Source organism: Pituophis catenifer, unplaced genomic scaffold (genome assembly GCF_029215685.1).
Source record: "Pituophis catenifer annectens isolate HBS135680 unplaced genomic scaffold, rPitCat1.0.hap2 SCAF_18, whole genome shotgun sequence".
Taxonomy (NCBI): domain Eukaryota; kingdom Metazoa; phylum Chordata; class Lepidosauria; order Squamata; family Colubridae; genus Pituophis; species Pituophis catenifer.
Genome location: NW_027256898.1, coordinates 1796691 through 1815479, shown reverse-complemented (window position 1 = coordinate 1815479; position 18789 = coordinate 1796691). Strand labels below are relative to the sequence as shown.

General features: G+C 45.6%; 1 protein-coding gene and 1 pseudogene across 1 annotated transcript in view; one reads left to right on the top strand and one right to left on the bottom strand.

Annotated features, from left to right (window-relative positions):
• LOC139326131 (cilia- and flagella-associated protein 251-like) overlaps positions 1-772 on the top strand; it is a 1980-nt pseudogene extending 1208 nt beyond the window's left edge.
• The window catches only part of WNT4 (Wnt family member 4), a 27403-nt gene extending 8638 nt beyond the window's left edge, over positions 1-18765 (bottom strand). The window contains exons 1-2 of the mRNA XM_070955978.1: positions 18585-18765; positions 928-1163 (exon numbers count right to left, since the gene is read on the bottom strand). Coding sequence (XP_070812079.1) covers positions 928-1163; positions 18585-18661 — 313 coding nt within the window. The 5' untranslated portion in view covers positions 18662-18765. The remainder of the gene's footprint in view (positions 1-927; positions 1164-18584) is intronic.
• Positions 18766-18789: the final 24 nt, after the last annotated feature.

The following is an 18789-nucleotide window of genomic DNA, read 5'->3' as shown; positions in this document are numbered from 1 at the left end:
AGTGATGGAGGAGGAGGAGGAGGAGGAAGAGAAGGAAGGAGGAGGGTTGGAAGAGGAGACGGTGGAGGAGAGGATGGTGAAGGAGTGATGAAGGAGAAGGAAGGAAGAAGAGTTGGAAGACAGGATAAGATGAGGATGGAGGAAGAAGGGAGAAGGAGGGTTGGAAGAGGAGAAGGTGGAGGAGAGGATGGAGAAGAGGGAGTGATGGAGGAGGACGAGGAAGGAAGGAGGAGAGATGGAGTAGGAGGGTTGGAAGACAGAGGAGGAGGAGGAAGAGAAGGAAGGAGGAGGGTTGGAAGAGGAGAAAAAGGAGTGATGGAGGAGAAGGAAGGAAGGAAGGAGAGCTGGAAGACAGGAGAAGGTGAGGATGGAGGAAGAAAAGGTAAAAGGAGGGTTGGAAGAGGAGAAGATGGAGGATGGAGAAAAAGGAGTGATGGAGGAGAAGGAAGGAAGGAAGGAGAGTTGGAAGACAGGATACAACGAGGATGGAGGAAGAAGAGAAGGAGGGTTGGAAGAGGAGAAAGTGGAGGAGAGGATGGAGAAGAAGGAGTGATGAAGGAGAAAACGAAGAAGGAGAGTTGGAAGAGAAGATGGAGGAGGAAGAGAAGAAGAAAGGAGGAGGCCTGGAAGACAGGAGAGGATGGAGAAGATGGAGTAGAAGGAAAGGAGAGATTTAGAAGGACAGGAGAAGATGGAGGAGAAGGAAGGAGAACGAGGGTTGGAAGACACAGAAGATGATGAAGGAATGATGGAGGAGAAGAAGAAGAACTGAGAGCTGTAATATCTAGTGTTCCTCAACCACGGTGACTTCAAAACGCATGGACTCCCAGAATTCCCCACTCGGTCGAAAGCCCCCTCCCCTGCCTCCCTCCCTCCCTACCAACCTCCCCCTCCCCCGCCCCTCCCAGGCCGGGGACCCCACCATACCTTGCGTGACCACCTTGCCAAATACCGGCAGGCTCTCCAAGGTGGAGCAGTTCCACCGGCGGTTACGGAACTGGAACTGGCACTCCTCGATGGCCAGCTGGGCTCCCCGGCGCACGGCGTCCATGACCTCCAGGTTCCTCTTGCACATCTGGACTTGGCGCTGGATGAGGCCCTTCAGCTTCTCGCAGGTCTCCTCCTCGGAGATGCTGCCCACCGAAGAGAGCTTGGCCAAGTACCTGCGAGGGAAGAGGAGACAACCGGTAGGAAACGTCACTCGGGTTTCCCGAGGTGAAAAGGAGGCGGTTGGGGGGAGTCTCCAGGCAGAAGGACCCCAACTAAGAAGGAGCTGACCTCATGCTCTGCTTCATAAATCCAAAGACCCCGGCGTCGTAATTGCCAAGAGGCACCTAATCCCACCTGTGGCTTTGACCTGCTTTGCACAGGTGCTCCCGCCGTTGCTGAAGATTTGGGGAGAAAAGGCCGAATAACATCGTTGGAAGGGACCTTGGAGGTTTTCTAGTCCACCTCAAAACGGAGAACCCTAGAGCATTTCAGACGAATTTACTGTCCAGTTCCTTCTTGAAAGCCTCCAAGAGCCTTGGTGGTGCAGCGGACTAAAGCGCTGTTAAGTAGCACCAGCTGCCTGCAATTACTGCGAGTTCGAATCTCACCAGGCTCAAGGTTGACTCAGCCTTCCATCCTTCCGAGGTAGGTAAAATGAGGACCCGGTTTGTGGGGGGCAATAAACTGACTTTGTATTAAAAAAAAGAACACCGCTTGGGGGGGGGGGGGCAAAAGCCCTACTAAGCAGGTCTATACAAAAGTATGAAGGCTATTGCTTAACGCATTGTAAGCCGCCCTGAGTCTCCGGAGAAGGGCGGCATATAAATCGAACCAATAAATAAATAAATACATAAATACATAAATACATACATACATACATAAATAAATAAGGATGGAGCACCCACAACTTCTGAAGGGAAGCTGTTCCATTTATCCATCCATCCATCCGCCTGTCTGTCATGCATCTCATCTATCTCAGAATCATAGAATCCTAGGGCTGGAAGGGTCCTCAGAGGTCATCTAATCCAACCCCCTGTTCAGGCAGAAGACTATACCACTATAACATTTATTTTTTATTTTTTAATTTGATTTATATGCCGCCCTTCTCCGGAGACTCAGGGCGGCTTACAATGTGCTCAGCAATAGCCTTCATCCTTTTTGTATATTTATACAAAGTCAGCTTATTGCCCCCACAAACTGGGTCCTCAATTTACCTACCTTAGAAAGGATGGAAGGCTGAGTCAACCTTGAGCCTTGGCGAGATTCGAACCTGCAGTAATTGCAGGCAGCTGTTCTTAATAACAGGGTGCTTTAGACCACTGTACTACCAAGGCTCTTGGTACCATTTATCCATCCGTTCCATTCCATCCATCCATTCCTTCCTCTCTGCCTCCCTCCCTCTGTCATGAATCCTATCTATCTATCTATCTATCCATCCATCCATCCATCCATCCATCCATCCATCCATCCATCCATTCCTTCCTCTCTGCCTCCCTCCCTCTGTCATGAATCCTATCTATCTATCTATCTATCCATCCATCCATCCATCCATCCATCCATCCATCCATCCATTCCTTCCTCTCTGCCTCCCTCCCTCTGTCATGAATCCTATCTATCTATCTATCCATCCATCCATCCACCCATCCATCCATCCATCCATCCATTCCTTCCTCTCTGCCTCCCTCCGTCATGAATCCTATCTATCTATCCATCCATCCATCCATCCGCCTGTCTGTCATGCATCTCATCCATCTCAGAATCATAGAATTTTAGGGCTTCCATCTCTGTTATTCTATATTCTATTCTATGCTGCTTAACCTGGACTATATCCAGCCTGTTCCCACATAAACCCCTGGTTTCAGGGTGCTGGTCTCCTCTCCATCCCCCCCCCTCTCCCCAGGATAACCCCCCTCCCCAAACCTGTCCTGCAGCCTGTGGGCTTCCCCAGCTCCCAACAGCTGTCCTTTGTCTGGGAGACGGATGGGGCTGGCCCTGTCACGTCTTGAGGAGGCTCACTGTATCCCAGGGCCGTTCGGGGAGAAGCCAAAGCCGTAGAGATCGGGCCAAAATCAGCAGGAGGAGGACAGCGGCTGCCAGGAACCTCCCTCGGCCTGGGCAGCCGTTGTGATCACCAGAGGCTCCCTCGAAACCACTTCCCTCCCGAAGGCCAGGATGAGATGTTTGTATTTTTTATTATTTTTTTTTCCCCCCTCCTGGCTGCTCCCCGCTGCCTCCTTCTGCACGGGACTCAGTCCTTGCCACAGGCCGCAGCTGCAGAGGATGAGAGGCTGCTGGGGACCAGCACACCGGGTTGAACTCCCAGGAATCGCCAGGCGGGAAGGGACGGAGAATAATTAACGGAGTCGGAAAGGGACCTCGGAGGTCTTCTAGTCCAACCCTCTGCTCGAGCAGGAGACCCTAGACCTGTGGCACGCGGAGCCATATCGGTGGGCACGCGAGCTCAGCTCTGGCGTGCATGCGCACGCCGGCCAGCTGATTTTCGGGCCTTTTGGGCCTACCGGAAGTCAGGAAAAAGGCTGTTTCCGGCCTCCGGAAGGCCTCCGGTGCGGGTGGGGAAGGCCATTTTCGCCTTCCCCAGCCCCACCGGCTCTGGAGCCTGGGGAGAGTGAAAAACGGGCCGTCCATGGGACCGGAAGTTGGCAAACGGGCCTTTTCTGGCCTCCGGAGGGCCTTCAGTGGAGCGGGGAAGGCGGTTTTCATCCTCCCCAGCCTCCTAGAAAGGCTCTGGTGCCTGGGGAGGGCTAAAAACAGTCCTACCTTGCCATCACATGCCAAAAGTCGGGGGAGTGCAAAGGGGGGGGGGTTGCGTGCGCATGTGCGGGGGGGTGGGTCGCATAGAATTGTGGGTGTGGGCACACGCAGGAACTGGAAGGGACCTCGGAGGTCTTCTAGTCCAACCCTCTGCTTAAGCAGGAGACCCTAGACCATTTCATTCATTCAATCAATCAATCAATCAGAACAGAGGTGGAAGGGACCTCGGAGGTCTTCTAGTCCAACCCTATCCGTTGTCACGCACCCTTCGCAAGGGACGACCAGATGGCCCACAGGACAGGAGCGTTGGGGGGGGGAGAAGGGGGGAGGCTGCCATTTTGGCCGCGCCAACGGTCAAAACCTCTGGGAGAGTTCCCACATATTTTATTTTTCTTTCTTTCTTTCTTTCTTTCTTTCTTTCTTTCCTTCTTTCTTTCTTTCTTTCTTCCTTCCTTCCTTCCTTCGTTTCTTCCTTCCTTCCTTCCTTCCTTCCTTCCTTCCTTCTTTCTTTCTTTCTTTCTTTTTCTTTCCAGCCGATGGAAGCATCAAAGGAGAGAGGCAGAGGCCCGTGTCTGCAGAACTCCTCCTTTCAAATCCTTCCAAACAGATGCTCCCGATAAAAAAAAGAGCTTTTCCCCCCAAACAAAATTCTTATTACTGTTGGTTGGGGAGGATCAAAATGAAGATTAACGTGTTGTTTCAACGATAAAGGAAGGCCCACTGCTGTCCTCCAGGCTCGAGAGGGAGGAGGGGGAGGAAGAAGGGGAAAAAAAAAAAGGAAAAAAAAAGAAAAAAAAAACCAACTTTCCCAGATGTCCTCCTCTTGCGGCTCAGCAAAGCTTTGTGAAAAAGAAGGGCCACCCACTCCCGTTTCCAAGCCATCCTGTTTAAGAAATCACGGGAGGTTTTTCTTAAGAAGAGACTGTTCAGTCCCTTGTCTGAAATGGTCTAGGGTCTCTCCTGCTTAAGCAGGGGGCTGGACTAGAAGACCTCCAAGGCCCCTTCCCACTCTGTCATTCTTAAGACTCCTATGGCCTCACCCTGAGCTTCAACCCTGAGCTACATATACCTTCTTCTAGTCATTCTGCACCTTCTTCGCCCATCTCCTGCCTTTTACGTACGGGTCAAAGGTGACTGGTAGTAAGGAAGTTTGCTAACCAGCTGCCAATTCAATAAATACTTCACGTAGGTAGCAGCAGGTAAATAAAGAGGTGGAAGTAGAAGTAGAACTAGATTTGAGAGAGAGAGAGAGAGAGAGAGAGAGATTGTTTCTGTGTGAGTGTGTGTGTGAGTGTGTGTGAGTGAGCATGTAAGAGTGTGTGTGAGTGTGTAAGAGTGAGCGTGAGCATGTGAAAGTGTAAGTGTGTGTGTGTGTGAGCATGTGTGAGAGTGAGTGTGTAAGAGAGTGTGTATGAGTGAGTGTCAGCATGTGAAAGTGTGTGAGTGTGAGAGTGTGTACGTGTGACTGTGTGTTTGAGTGTGTGAGTATGTGTGTGAGAGAATGAGTGTGTGCATGTGAAAGTGTGAGTGTGTAAGAGTGTGTGAGTGAGCATGTGAAAGAGTGTGTGTGAGTGTGAGAGTGTGTATGAGTGTGAGCATGTGAAAATGTATGAGTGTGTATGTGTGACTGTGTGTGTGTGTGTGTGTGTGTGTGTGTGTGAGTGTGCATGATTTTGGTCTTTATTTTATATTGTGGCTTGTGTTTTATTGTTGTGAGCTGCCCTGAGTCCACTGTGAGATAGGGCGGCATATAAGCCGAATAAAATAAATAAATAAATAAATAAATGTGAAAGTGTGTGTGTGTGTGTGTGTGTGAGCATGTGAAAATGTGAGTGTGTGACTTTGTGTGTGTGTTTGTGTGTGTGTGTGTGTGTGTGTGTGTGTGTGTGTGAGAGAGAGAGAGAGAGAGCATGTGAAAATGCGTGAGTGAGAGTGTGTGTGTGAGAGTGAGTGTGTGTGTAAGAGAGTGTGAAAGTGTGTGAGTGTGAGAGAGGGTGTATGTGTGACTGTGTGTGTGAGAGCGTGTGTGTGAGAGCGTGTGTGTGAGAGAGTGAGTGTGCATGTGAAAGAGTGTGAGTGTGTGTGTTTGTAAGAGAGTGAGTGTGAGTGTAAGCATGTGAAAATGTGTGAGAGTGTGTAAGAGAGTGTGAGAGTGTGTATGAGTGTGAGTGTGTGCATGTGAAAGTGTGCAGGAGTGAGTGTGTGTGTGAGAGTGAGTGTGTGTGAGTGTGCGAGCGAGAGAGAGAGAGAAGGAGGAGGAGGCAACACCTGGCTGGAATTCAGGGAAGGCAATCTGCAAGGACCTGCCAGTCCCAACACGCCTGCTGAGTTTTCCAGCCCTTTTAACATTATGACAGATTCTCTTTCCTTTTTTCTTTTTTCAAAAAAAAAACTCCCAACACCTCTTGACAAAAGAAAGGAAGGAAAACCAGCCGTTTCACCTGGGCGGGATCAACCCCGGGAGAATTTCCCAGCTGTAGGAAAAGGCCGGCTGGTGGGCATCATAACCCCTGGCTCCCCCCCAAAAATAGAGAGGGTATCAAGATGCTATTTGTTGCAGGGGACCGATGCCCACAGAGATCTTCTAGTCCAACCCCCTGCTCAAGTAAGAGACCCCGGACAAATGGCTGCCCAGCCTCTTCTTAAAAACTTCTGGGACCGAGTTGTTCCACCCCGATTTCTCAATTGTGAGAAAATTCCTCTTTCGTTCCAGGTTGCTTCTCTCCTCCATGAGTTTCCACCCGTTGCTTCCTCTCCTGCCTTCCGGGGCTTTGGAGAATAGGTTGACACCCCCCCCCGCCTCCTCTTTGGGGCAGCCCCTCAAATACTGGAACCCTGCTATCATCTCCCCCCCCTCCCCCCCCATAATCCTTCTTTTCACTAGACTAGACATACCTAGTTCCCCTCAACTATTCCTTGTATAATTTAAGCCGCCGGATCTCTTGGCTATCTCAGCTGCTTTTCTCTGCACTCTTTCTAGGGTCTCCAGATCCTTTTTTTGCACGCTTGAAACAGGAATGGAATGGAATGGAATGGAATGGAATGGAATGGAATGGAATAGAATAGAATAGAATAGAATAGAATAGAATAGAATAGAATAGAATAGAATAGAATAAGGAATGGAATGGAATGGAATGGAATGGAATGGAATGGAATAGAATAGAATAGAATAGAATAGAATAGAATAGAATAGAATAGAATAGAAAACATGGAATGGAAGGGAATGGAATAGAATAGAATAGAAAACATGGAATGGAAGGGAATGGAATAGAATAGAATAGAATAGAATAGAATAGAATAGAATAGAATAGAAAACATGGAATGGAATGGAATGGAATGGAATAGAATAGAATAAGGAATGGAATGGAATGGAATGGAATGGAATGGAATGGAATAGAATAGAATAGAATAGAATAGAATAGAATAGAATAGAATAGAATAGAATAGAAAACATGGAATGGAAGGGAATGGAATAGAATAGAATAGAAAACATGGAATGGAAGGGAATGGAATAGAATAGAATAGAATAGAATAGAATAGAATAGAATAGAATAGAATAGAATAGAATACATGGAATGGAAGGGAATGGAATAGGATAGAATAGAATAGAATAAGGAAAGAATAGAATGGAATAAGGAATAGAATAGAATAGAATAGAATAGAATAGAATAGAATAGAATAGAACAGAACAACAGGAATGCAGGATAGGATAGGATAGGATAGAATTGAATTGAATTGAACAGAACAGAACAACAGAACAGAACAAAGAATAGAATAGCAAAATAAAATACATAATGATAGGATAGGATAGGATAGGATAGGATAGAATAGAATAGAATAGAATAGGAGAGAATAGGAGAAAATAGAATAGGAGAAAATAATTAGAATAGAATAGAATAGAATAGAATAGAATAGGAGAGAATAGGAGAAAATAGAATAGGAGAAAATAATAGAATAGAATAGAATAGAATTAGAATTAGAATTAGAATTAGAATTAGAATTAGAATTAGAATAAGAATTAGAATAACGAGTCGGAAGGGACCTTGGAGGTCTTCTAGTCCAACCCTCTGCTCGGGCAGGAAACCCTGTATCCCTCCCCCCCCCTATGCTTACAAACCCGTTCTTGGCCTGTAAGCCCGTCCCCCAGCTCCCTTCCACCAAATATCCTGCCTTCTTTCCTCCTGGGGAGTTGGAGGCCGCCGAGATGGCACCACAACCACAAACTTGGGTAGGAGGTCAAGCCGAGCCTTGGCCGCAGTTCCCAGGGCCCAAAAAGCGGTTTGAATGCCGGGCCCTGGTCCAACCTCAGCCCCCCCCCCCACCAGTGTGTGTGTGGGGGGGGTTGTTCTCCGCCTCCCATAGCCGTCTTTTTAACCTTCAGGCTCCATCCATCACACAAATTGTGTAGCTGGTTTCTCACACAGGGTGACTTTTTTTTTAACCGAGCGACACCCCCCCACCCCACCCTAGGGGGCTGCTTAGGACCCTCTTCGGACCCCCGTGAAAAGATTTACCCAGCGTAAATCTTTATCCCAAGTTACTACTACTCGGATCGCAGGATGTTTCCCCCCCCCCCTTCGATACGCTCGGATTACTCATTTACAAATCCCAGCCAGAAAGATGGACAAAAAAAATCTCTTTTTTTTTCCTTTTCTTTTTGGCTCTGGGGTCTTTCTCTCCTACCCTTGGCCTCAACTCAAGAGACAATCGGGAAAGGACAGAAAACCCAAGTCCTTGACTTTACAACTAGCGACCGTTTCAAAGTTACAACGGCACTGGGGGAAGAAGAAAAAAAAAAAGGAAGTGATTTAGGATCATTTTTCACACTTACGACTTTTGGGGGCATCCAAATTCAGATCCTTGGCAACCCCGACTCGTTATTTACGCTACGGTTGCGGTGTCCCCCGGGGGGGGTGTCCCGCGTTCCCCCCCCTTTTGCGACAAGCGAGATTCGCTTAACAACCGGTGTTAATAACTTCACGAGCTGCAGGGGTTCTCTTAACAACGGCGGCACAAGGAAAGTCGTAAAACAGGGCGGAACTCGCTTCACAAACGTCTCACTTTATTATGTATCATGTTGTTATTATTATTATTATTGTATTTTTACCAGCAGACACGGGAAGAGGACAAACGAATAGGCTTATAATGTTCAGCCGTTTTAACATACTATCATTTTAAGATTGGAGAATTTATATTAAAAGTGAATGATGTTGTAAAATTTGAAGGTTGGCAGCCCAGAGATATTTCAACCCAGACGACACACAGTTGAAGGAAAGATGGAATGTTTGCATTTTGAAAAAAAATAATAATAATAATAAACTTTTAAAAAGAAACAAGCGTCTCACTTTAGCGGCGTAAATTTGGGCCTCCATTGCGGTCATAAGTTGAGAACTACCTGCATTATTTAGAGCCCGGTTTTAGTCTTACCCAACATTTAAAAAGTTCGTATTCCTACATCTATTTATTTTATTTGTTTGTCAAGCATATATAAGATAACAGATAAAAGTATCGTGGCAATCTTTTGCCGTTGGAAGTCTAAGCTACCGGGGTCCCTTCTCATGTTTCCTTCTCCTTTCATTTTAGAAAGAGTTCTTATGGATGGCTTGACCATTAAATTTTCCAGGGGAGGGTGCAAACAATATTTTGGATTTGAAAAGATACAAAAATCCGCCAGGAATGCCCCGTTTGGGACTCGAACGAAACGTTAGCAAGACTTAAAAACTCCTGAATTCTAACAACTTTCCGTTTTGGCTCCAACCTGCATATATAGAATAGAATAGAATAGAATAGAATAGAATAGAATAGAATAGAATAGAATAGAATATTGGAATGAATGGCATAGAATAGAAGGGAAGGGAAGGGAAGGGAAGGGAAGGGAATAGGAGAGGAGAGGAGAAGAGAAGAATAGAATAGTATAGAAGAATAGAATAGAGTAGGGTAGGGTAGGGTAGGGTAGGGTAGGGTAGGGTAGAGTAGAGTAGAGTAGAGTAGAGTAGAATAGAATAGAATAGAATAGAATAGAATAGAATAGAATAGAATAGAATAGAATATTGGAATGAATAGCATAGAATGGAATGGAATGGAAGGAAATAGGAGAGGAGAGGAGAAAAGAAGAGAGGAGAGGAGAAGAGAAGAATATAATAGTATAGAAGAATAGAGTAGAGTAGAGTAGAGTAGAGTAGAATAGAATAGAATAGAATAGAATAGAATAGAACAGAATAGAATAGAATAGAAATAGAAATAGAAATAGAAATAGAAATAGAAATAGAAATAGAAATAGAAATAGAATGAGTTGGAAGGGACCTTGGAGGTCTTCTAGTCCAACCCCCTGCCTAGGCAGGAAATCCTACACCACTTCAGACAAACGGTTATCCAACCTCTTCTTAAAATCTTCCAGTGTTGGAGCATTCACAACTTCTGGAGGCAAGTCGTTCCACGGATTAATTGTTCTAACTATGATTTATTGAATATGATTTATTCCCACCGATACACCTGAGGAAATGATGAGAAAAAAATGTTAAGAAATCTCGCTCCAGAATGACAATCCATTGCTGGAGATGAGGTGCTATCTAAGGCAGTTTTTTTTCAAGTTTTGGCCACTTGGGACGATGGGTGGATTTCAACTCCCAGAATTCCCCAGCCATCTGGCTGGGGGAATTCTGGGAGCTGAAGTCCACCCATCGTCCCAAGTGGCCAAAACTTGAAAAAAACTGTACCTTCCTTCTCCATTCTCAATCCTGCTCCTCAAACCGTCATCTTATTCCTTCTTAGTTTTTGTTGTTTTTTTTCTTGGTCACTAAGTTGCTTTAAACGTCAAAAAGAGAAAATAAAACTAGATACAATTATTTTAGTTCCTTCTTAGTCACTGAATCCTAAACAAACTCAACTTTGACTTCTACAAAGTCCCTCGGACTTTGGTGATTTTGACCAGAGGGGGAAAAAAAAGAAGAAGAAGAAAAAGGGCATTTCCCCAAATTACTATCCAGCAATCTCTTTCCTCTAAAGACTGTTTTTAGCATTCAAGAAATGGAAAGGGACCTCGGGAGGTCTTCTAGTCCAACCCCCCGCCTAAAGGGAGGAGTGCTTATACCATCCCAGTCAAATGGTTGTCCAATCTTTTCTTGAAAACCTCCAAGTGATGACGTACTTACAACAAAGTTGCAGGGCATCCTCAATTTACAACCCCGAAATTTTACGTCGCTGAGTGAGACGTTTGCGAAGGGAGTTTTGCCCCGTTTTACGACTTTACCTTGCCAAGTTTGTTAAGCGAAATCACTGCAGCTGTTAAGTTAGTCCCCTGGTTGTTAAGTAGGTCGCAAAAGCAGAGCACGGGGACACACCGCCACCGTCACAAATCCGAATTTTAATCACACGACCCTGGGGATGGCGGCAACGGTCGTAAATACGAGTCGGTGGCCAAGCGTCTAAATTTTTGATCACCTGACCCTGGGGAAACGCTACAACGGTCGTAAGCGTGAAACGGCGCTTTTTTTTTGCCTCCAGGGCCGTTGTAACTTTGAACGGTCTCTAAACAAACTGTCGTAAGTAACTTTTCATATTTTTGTGTATATTTGTTGATTTTAACAGTTGCTTGGTCTTGTTGTTGTTGTGAGCTGCCCTGAGTCCTTGGAGATAGGGTGGCATACAAATTTTATAAATAAATAAATAAATAAATAAATAAATAAATAAATAAATAAATTGGAGCATCGCCTGTAGTTTTTTTATTATTATTTTATTATTTTATTTTATTTTATTTTATTATTTTATTTTATTATTTATTTTATTTATTTTATTTTATTTTATTTTATTTTATTTTATTTTATTTTATTATTTTATTTTATTTTATTTTATTTTATTTTATTATTTTATTTTATTATTTTATTTTATTTTATTTTATTTTATTTTATTTTATTTTATTTTATTTTATTTTATTTTATTTTATTTTATTTTATTTTATTTTATTACTTTACTTTACTTTACTTTACTTTACTTTACTTTACTTTACTTTACTTTATTAAAAATGCAGCTGCGGTTAATATGCAATCCGGGCTGCAGAAAGTTTTCCTGGCTGTTTTTGATTTTATTTTGATTTTATTTTGATTTTTTTGCAAAGTTGCAAAGGACATGAGTCCCGACAAGCTAGCCGTGGGGAGGGAGGGAGGGGAGGGGAGGGAAAGAGAAAGAGAGAGAGAGAGAGAAATACACATACACACCAAACACTGTCTTGTGTTATTGTGAAACACTTTGGGAGAGCTTAACCGCTAATCCGGGCAGGTTTTCTGTTTAAAAGTATATATATATATATATATTTTCATCTTCCATCAACTGCCTAAAGGAGAAAAGAACACATTCGTCACCAGGGTAAAAAAAATCTGGGTGGAACGGCTCCCACACCTGGGCACACAGGCCCGACAACACACTCACACTGCCACGGAAACCCCCCCCCCGCAGATGCAAGCTGGGTAGTGACACACAATCCCCCCTCCCCAAAAAAAGTCAGCAAAGCCAAAGATTTCTCCCCCCACCCACCCACTTTCCAAAAAGAAAAAAAAAAAAAAAAAGAAAATTCTACAGGACAAGACAAGAGCCCAGAGAGTGGAACTGCTCCAAGGATTTAATATCTCTTGGGAAAAAAAAATAATAATCTCCATTTTCTTCAAAATCCCCCCCCCCCCGGCAGTTTCTCATCTCGAGGTCAAAAGAACCAAAATGGGAACTGGGGGGGGTAGCGGGGAATGCAACCGTCCCTATACGGGCAAATCTACCAATGCTGACCCCCGACCCCCCCCCCCCGTCGCTGAAAATCTCGTTTGTCCAACTTCCGAAACCCCTGGCATCTCGAGGAGCAACCGGAAAAACGGTGAGACCGGGCCTGAGACCTCAAAAACCACCGAGAGTTGGAAGAAATCGCGTTCGGACCCGGTTCAAATCCCACAATCGCAACGGGAGGATTGCGGTTCCGCCAAAGCAGCTGGATTTACACAACATGCAACAAGAAGGGGGGTGGGTGGGAACCACTTCTGTTTATTCATTATCGCTTTTTCTCTAAGGCAGGGGTCTCCAAAGTTGGCCACTTTAAGATTTGTGAACTTCCAACTCCCAGAATTAAGATTTACGGATTTCAACTTCCAGAATTAAGACTTGTGGATTTCAACTCTCGGAATTAAGACTTGTGGACTTCCAACTTCCAGAATTAAGATTTATGGATTTCAACTTCCAGAATTAAGACTTGTGAACTTCCAATTCTCAAAATTAAGACTTGTGGACGTCCAACTTCCAGAATTAAGATTTATGAATTTCAACTCCCAGAATTAAGATTTATGGATTTCAACTCCCAGAATTAAGACTTACGGATTTCAACTTCCAGAATTAAGACTTGTGGATTTCAACTCTCGGAATTAAGACTTGTGGACTTCCAACTTCCAGAATTAAGATTTATGGATTTCAACTTCCAGAATTAAGATTTATGGATTTCAACTTCCAGAATTAAGACTTGTGAACTTCCAATTCTCAAAATTAAGACTTGTGGACGTCCAACTTCCAGAATTAAGATTTATGAATTTCAACTCCCAGAATTAAGATTTATGGATTTCAACTCCCAGAATTAAGACTAATGGATTTCAACTCCCAGAATTAAGATTTATGAATTTCAACTCCCAGAATTAAGACTTGTGGACTTCCACTCCCAGAATTCTGCTGGCTGGGGAATTCTGGGAATTGAAGTCCAGACGTCTTAAAGCAGACAAGTTTGGAAATCCCTGCTCTAAAGAATTGAGGGCCAATTTTTTTTAAAAAAATGTATTTTATTCCAAGGATAATCCCGTCGGAACCCTCAATGTGCATTAGCACTCAGCCTGTTGGGCGTTATCTGCCTTTATGTCTTGCCCCCTGCCAAAAAAAACCCCCACTAATAAACCAACGACTTCTCTCAGGCCCAGAGTGCTTCACAGGGACTAGGACCTTGAGGGTACTTTGAAGTTTGCAGCTTCGACCACCGATTCCTGGTTAAGCCAGCGATGCGGTTTATTCTCAAATGCATTGTCCGGAGGGAATGCAGAGAGACAGCCAATAAGACCATACTAGAGCCCACCCATCCACCCCAGAAAATTCCCGCGTCCCCCCACCCCAGAAGTTTTAAGGTACCAGGCGTTTACTGCAAAAGGCCAGGAGGAATTTCCACACAACGCTCAACAACGGTTCCAACGGCTCGCCTCAATTTCCCCTGAACCAGTTCCCAGCTCCGCATCCGGGTCACGATTTAAGGTGCAAATATTTACCTCCCTTTTTATGATAGTTGTTAATCGTGCTCGTTGCCGGAGGAAGGAAGGGGGAAAAAAAATCAAGGCACGCTACAAATTGGGCCGGCGCCAAAATGGAGGCGACAAAGGTTGGGGAATGGGTGGGTGGGTGGGTGGGAGCCCACCTTTTCCGCGGCAGCAACAGTGGCCCGTTGTGGACGAGGGCCCACGATGCCCACCTCCCGCCGCGGGGGATTTTTATCGGTAGCTTTGCAACGTACGAGTTTGGCTTTCGGGATTAAAACCCAAGACAATTTCCGCGGTTAAAGTGAGACATTTGCTAAGCGAGGTCTGGCTTCGTTTTACGACCTTTCTCGCCCCGGTTGTTAAGTGAATCAAGTCAAGTCACACGGTGGTTCAGCGTTGACTCGGCTCATCAGAAGGTCGCGAAAGAGGACTGTGTGACACCCTCCCCCCCCCCGGGGACACCACGACTGTCGTAACTGTGAGTCAGTGGTCAGAACGTTAAGTCACGTGACTGTCGGGACGCTGCAACGGTCGTTAAGTATGAACCACAGTCCTACATCGGTTTTTTTCAGAGCCGTTGTAACTTTGAACGGACACTAAACGGAACTGTTGTTAAGTCAAGGACTATCCGTAGATCAAAACCCACTTCAATAGTAACCAGCAGCAATTTATAATCCCTGCCCAAAGAGATCTTCACAACTTCTAGTTCTCTGTCCTGTTTAAAGCAATAAATTGCATTTCCCCCCCTCAAATGTCTTATTATTTCAGTCTTGCAAAGAGACCAAAAAGAAGAGAAGGTCCGTGCCTTCTTCTTTCCTTTTCTCCTTTAATATTTCTTTTCTTTTCCCTCCGGCTCTTCTTAGTTTTCCATTACTTTTTATTCATTTCTCTTTGAATTTTATACTTTGGAAAACATATATATATACACCATTTTATACCAAATTTATATTTCGCTGATAAAGAAAGAAAGGGAGACTAATATAGATCTATTTCAAGCTACTTAGCTCTCATCAGCTAGCCAAGTTCGAATCCGAGTAAGGGTATGGCTAGCTGATGAGAGGTAAATAACTTGAAATAGATCTATACTAGTCTCCCTTTATTACTTTATCAGCGAAATATAAATTTGATATTTATATATATCTTCTTTCTTTACTAATATACCTGGAACTCGTATTTTTAGAATAGTTTGTAATATATATATATATATATATATATATATATATATATATATATATATATATATATATAATATTATATATTATATATATAATAATTCTGCAATCCGCCCAGCTTCCTACTCAGATAGATAGAGAGATAGAAAGATAGGAGAGAAAGAAGATAGACAGATAGATATGAAGATAGAAGAAAGAGAGAGAAGATAGATAGATATGAAGATAGGAGATAGAAGAAGATAGATGGATGATAGATAGATAGATAGATAGATAGATAGATAGATAGATAGATAGATAGAAGACGACAGAGAAGGAAGGAAGGAAGGAAGATATTTTAGTACTTGGGAACTTAAGGGAGCACAAAATGAGGATGCAGCCAGGCTGGGAGAATTATGATCTGTTTATTGTGCATAAAATATCCAGAAAAAATGGATGTCCAGAGCAGGTGGGCCCCAAACTTTTCCAACCCAAGGCCTCAGTTTTACCGGTCTCGGGGACTTTGCAAAAATCACCCTTAGCATCCTGATCTCCAGTTCTCGGTTCAGTCGTGAGAAGAAGGAAAAAAGAAAGAAACAAAAAAGTGTGGGGGGGAGAAATAATAAATAAATGGAAATAAACTCACACATTTTTTTTACAAAACCGTCCCTTCGGTTGGCTTGAAAGAAATGAGGCTGGTCATTTCAAGCCTCTTATCGTGCGGGGAATGATAACTCGCTAAAAGTGGGTTTATTGTTTACCCAGAATAAAAGGTTTGCCCAGGAAAGCTGGATTACAAACCTTTAAACGGGCGAACGGAGGAGATAAGTTGGATCAACATTCGAATCGTGGCAGTAACCTGGAAACTAACATTTATTCCCCCAGCCTGGCTGCATCCTGGTTTTGTGCTCTCTTAAGTTTCCATATACCAAAATATCTTCCTTCCTTCCTTCACTCTGTCTCCATCTATCTATCTATCTATCTATCTATCTATCTATCTATCTATCTAATCTATCTATCTAGCTAACTTTTTATTTATCTTTCTGTGTATATCTCTCTTAATATTTCTGTCTTTCTGTCTGTCTGTCTATCTATCTATCTATCTATCATCTCTCTGTTTATTGTCTATATATATCTATCTATATCTATCATCTATCATCTCTCTCTGTCTCGTCTATAGTCTCTATCTATCTATCTATCTATCTATCTATCTTTTTATCTATCATGTTTCTCTCTCTGTCTATCGTCTGTCTATCTATCATCTCTCTCTATCGTCTCTATCTATCTATTTATCTATCATCTCTCTCTGTCTATCGTCTGTCTGTCTATCTATCATCTCTCTCTGTCTCTCTCTCTGTCTATCGTCTCTATCTATCTATCTATCTATCTATCTATCTATCTATCTATCTATCTATCTATCATCTCTGTCTATCGTCTGTCTATCTATCTATCTATCTATCTATTTATCTATTTATCATCTCTCTCTGTCTCTCTCTCTGTCTATCGTCTCTATCTATCTATCTATCTATTTATCTATTTATCATCTCTCTCTGTCTCTCTCTCTGTCTATCGTCTGTCTATCTATCATCTCTCTGTCTCTCTCTCTCTGTCTATTGTCTATATCTATCTATCTATCTATCTATCTATCTATCTATCTATCTATCTATCTATCTATCTATCTATCTATCTATCTATCATCTACCTACCTACCATCAATTTCTCATCTATCTCATTGTCTGTCTGTCTATTCACAACAGTACTGCTAGGTAGGCCAGCCCAGTTCCCAGTCTCCCAAATTCCCCTAGAAAACCCAAGCAAAGCTGCCTGCTTACCTCCGACCGAGGGCCGATTTTTTTTTTAAATTCATTTATTTTTGTTTTATTTGTAACATTTATCCGCCGGCCCGCCTGCCTTACCTCGAGGTAACTCCGGGAGGCTTCCCACGCTCAAAGATGCAAACTACATAAACTGAAAACAACGAAAACTCCCTTTTTACCACCCTGGCTGTCACCCCGTCCTTCGGCGTTAGAAAATGTGAAAAGACTCCAGCGCAAGTCAACATCCCCAACGTCTCGGGGACGCAGAAGAGCCCCCGGTCCGTTCGGGTCCCCCCCCCCGCTGAATGCATATCTCTCGGTGGCCCCCCTCCCCAAAATTGAATGCACCGCCTTCCTGCCTTTCAGGACAGCGCCTGTCCCAGCCGGCAAGCCAAGGACCTCTGAGCTTACAAAGAACGCTGCTGCAACCGGTCCTCTGAGCGTGCACAGAGTCCTGCTACAACCGCTCCCAGCCGGCCCTCTGAGGGTGCACACAGCGCTGCTGCAATCGGTCCTCTGAACATCCCCAAAGCGCTAACGTAGCCGGTCCTCTGAGCATGAACAGAGCGCCCGTGTAGCCAGTCCTCCGAGCATGTACAGAGCGCCGCTGCAGCCAGGCCTCTGAACATGCAGAGCGCCGGTGTAACCAATCCTTTGAGCGTGCACCGATCGCCGGTGCTGTCCGAGCATGCACAGAGCGCTAGTGCAGCCGTTCCTCTGAGCATGCAGAGCGTCGGTCCAGCCGGTCCTCCGAGCATGAACGGTGCAGCCAGTCCTCTGAACATGCACAGAGTGCCGGTGCAACCAATCCTCTGAGCGTGCACGGATCGCCGGTCCTCCGAGTATGCACAGAGAGTCGATGTAGCCAGTCCTCTGAACATACACAGAGCGCCGGTGCAACCAATCCTCCGAGCGTGCACGGATCGCCGGTCCAGCCGCTCCTCCGAGCCTGCACAGAGCGCTAGTGCAGCCGGTCCTCTGAGCATGCACAGAGCGCCGGTGCAGCCGCTCCTCCGAGCCTGCACAGAGAGTCGATGTAGCCAGTCCTCCGAACATACACAGAGCGCCGGTGCAACCAAGCCTCTGAGCGTGCAAGGATCGCCGGTGCAGTCGCTCCTCCGAGCATGCACAGAGAACTGGTGCAGCCGGTCCTCTGAGCATGCACAGAGCGCCGATGCGGCCGCTCCTCCTCCTAGCATGCACGGTACAGCCGTTCCTCCGAAGATACACAGAGCGCCGATGCGGCCGCTCCTCCGAGCATGCACAGAGCGCCGGTGCAACCCGTCCTCCGAGCGTACACGGTGCAGCCGTTCCTCCGAGCATGCACAGAGCGCCGGTACAACCAATTCTCCTAACATACACGGTGCAGCCGCTCCTCCGAGGATACACAGAGCGCCGGTGCGGCCGCTCCTCTGAGCATGCACAGAGCGCCGGAGACGCCGCGATCTCCCCTCCTTTTCCCTCCCCTGCCTGCTTTTCCTCTCCCCTCCCCAGACCCCCCAACCTCACCCCCGTGTCGGATCCGCGCGGGCGGCCAGGTAAGGCGAGCCGTGGCCGGCGCACCTGCCCTACTTCCCTCCCTCCCTACTCACAGCCAGTTGCTGGCGTTGGCCGAGGAGGCGGCCAGGATGAGCAGCGGCAGCGAGCGCAGGAGGCAGCGCGGGCTCATCCTGCAGCGGGGCTGGCGGGCTGCGGAGGAAGGAAGCCCGGCCCGGCCCGGCTCTCCGCCCGGGGAGGCTCAGGTGCCGCCGCCGCCGCCGCCCGCTCGGCCAGCCGGCCGGGGCAGCAGCACCAGCA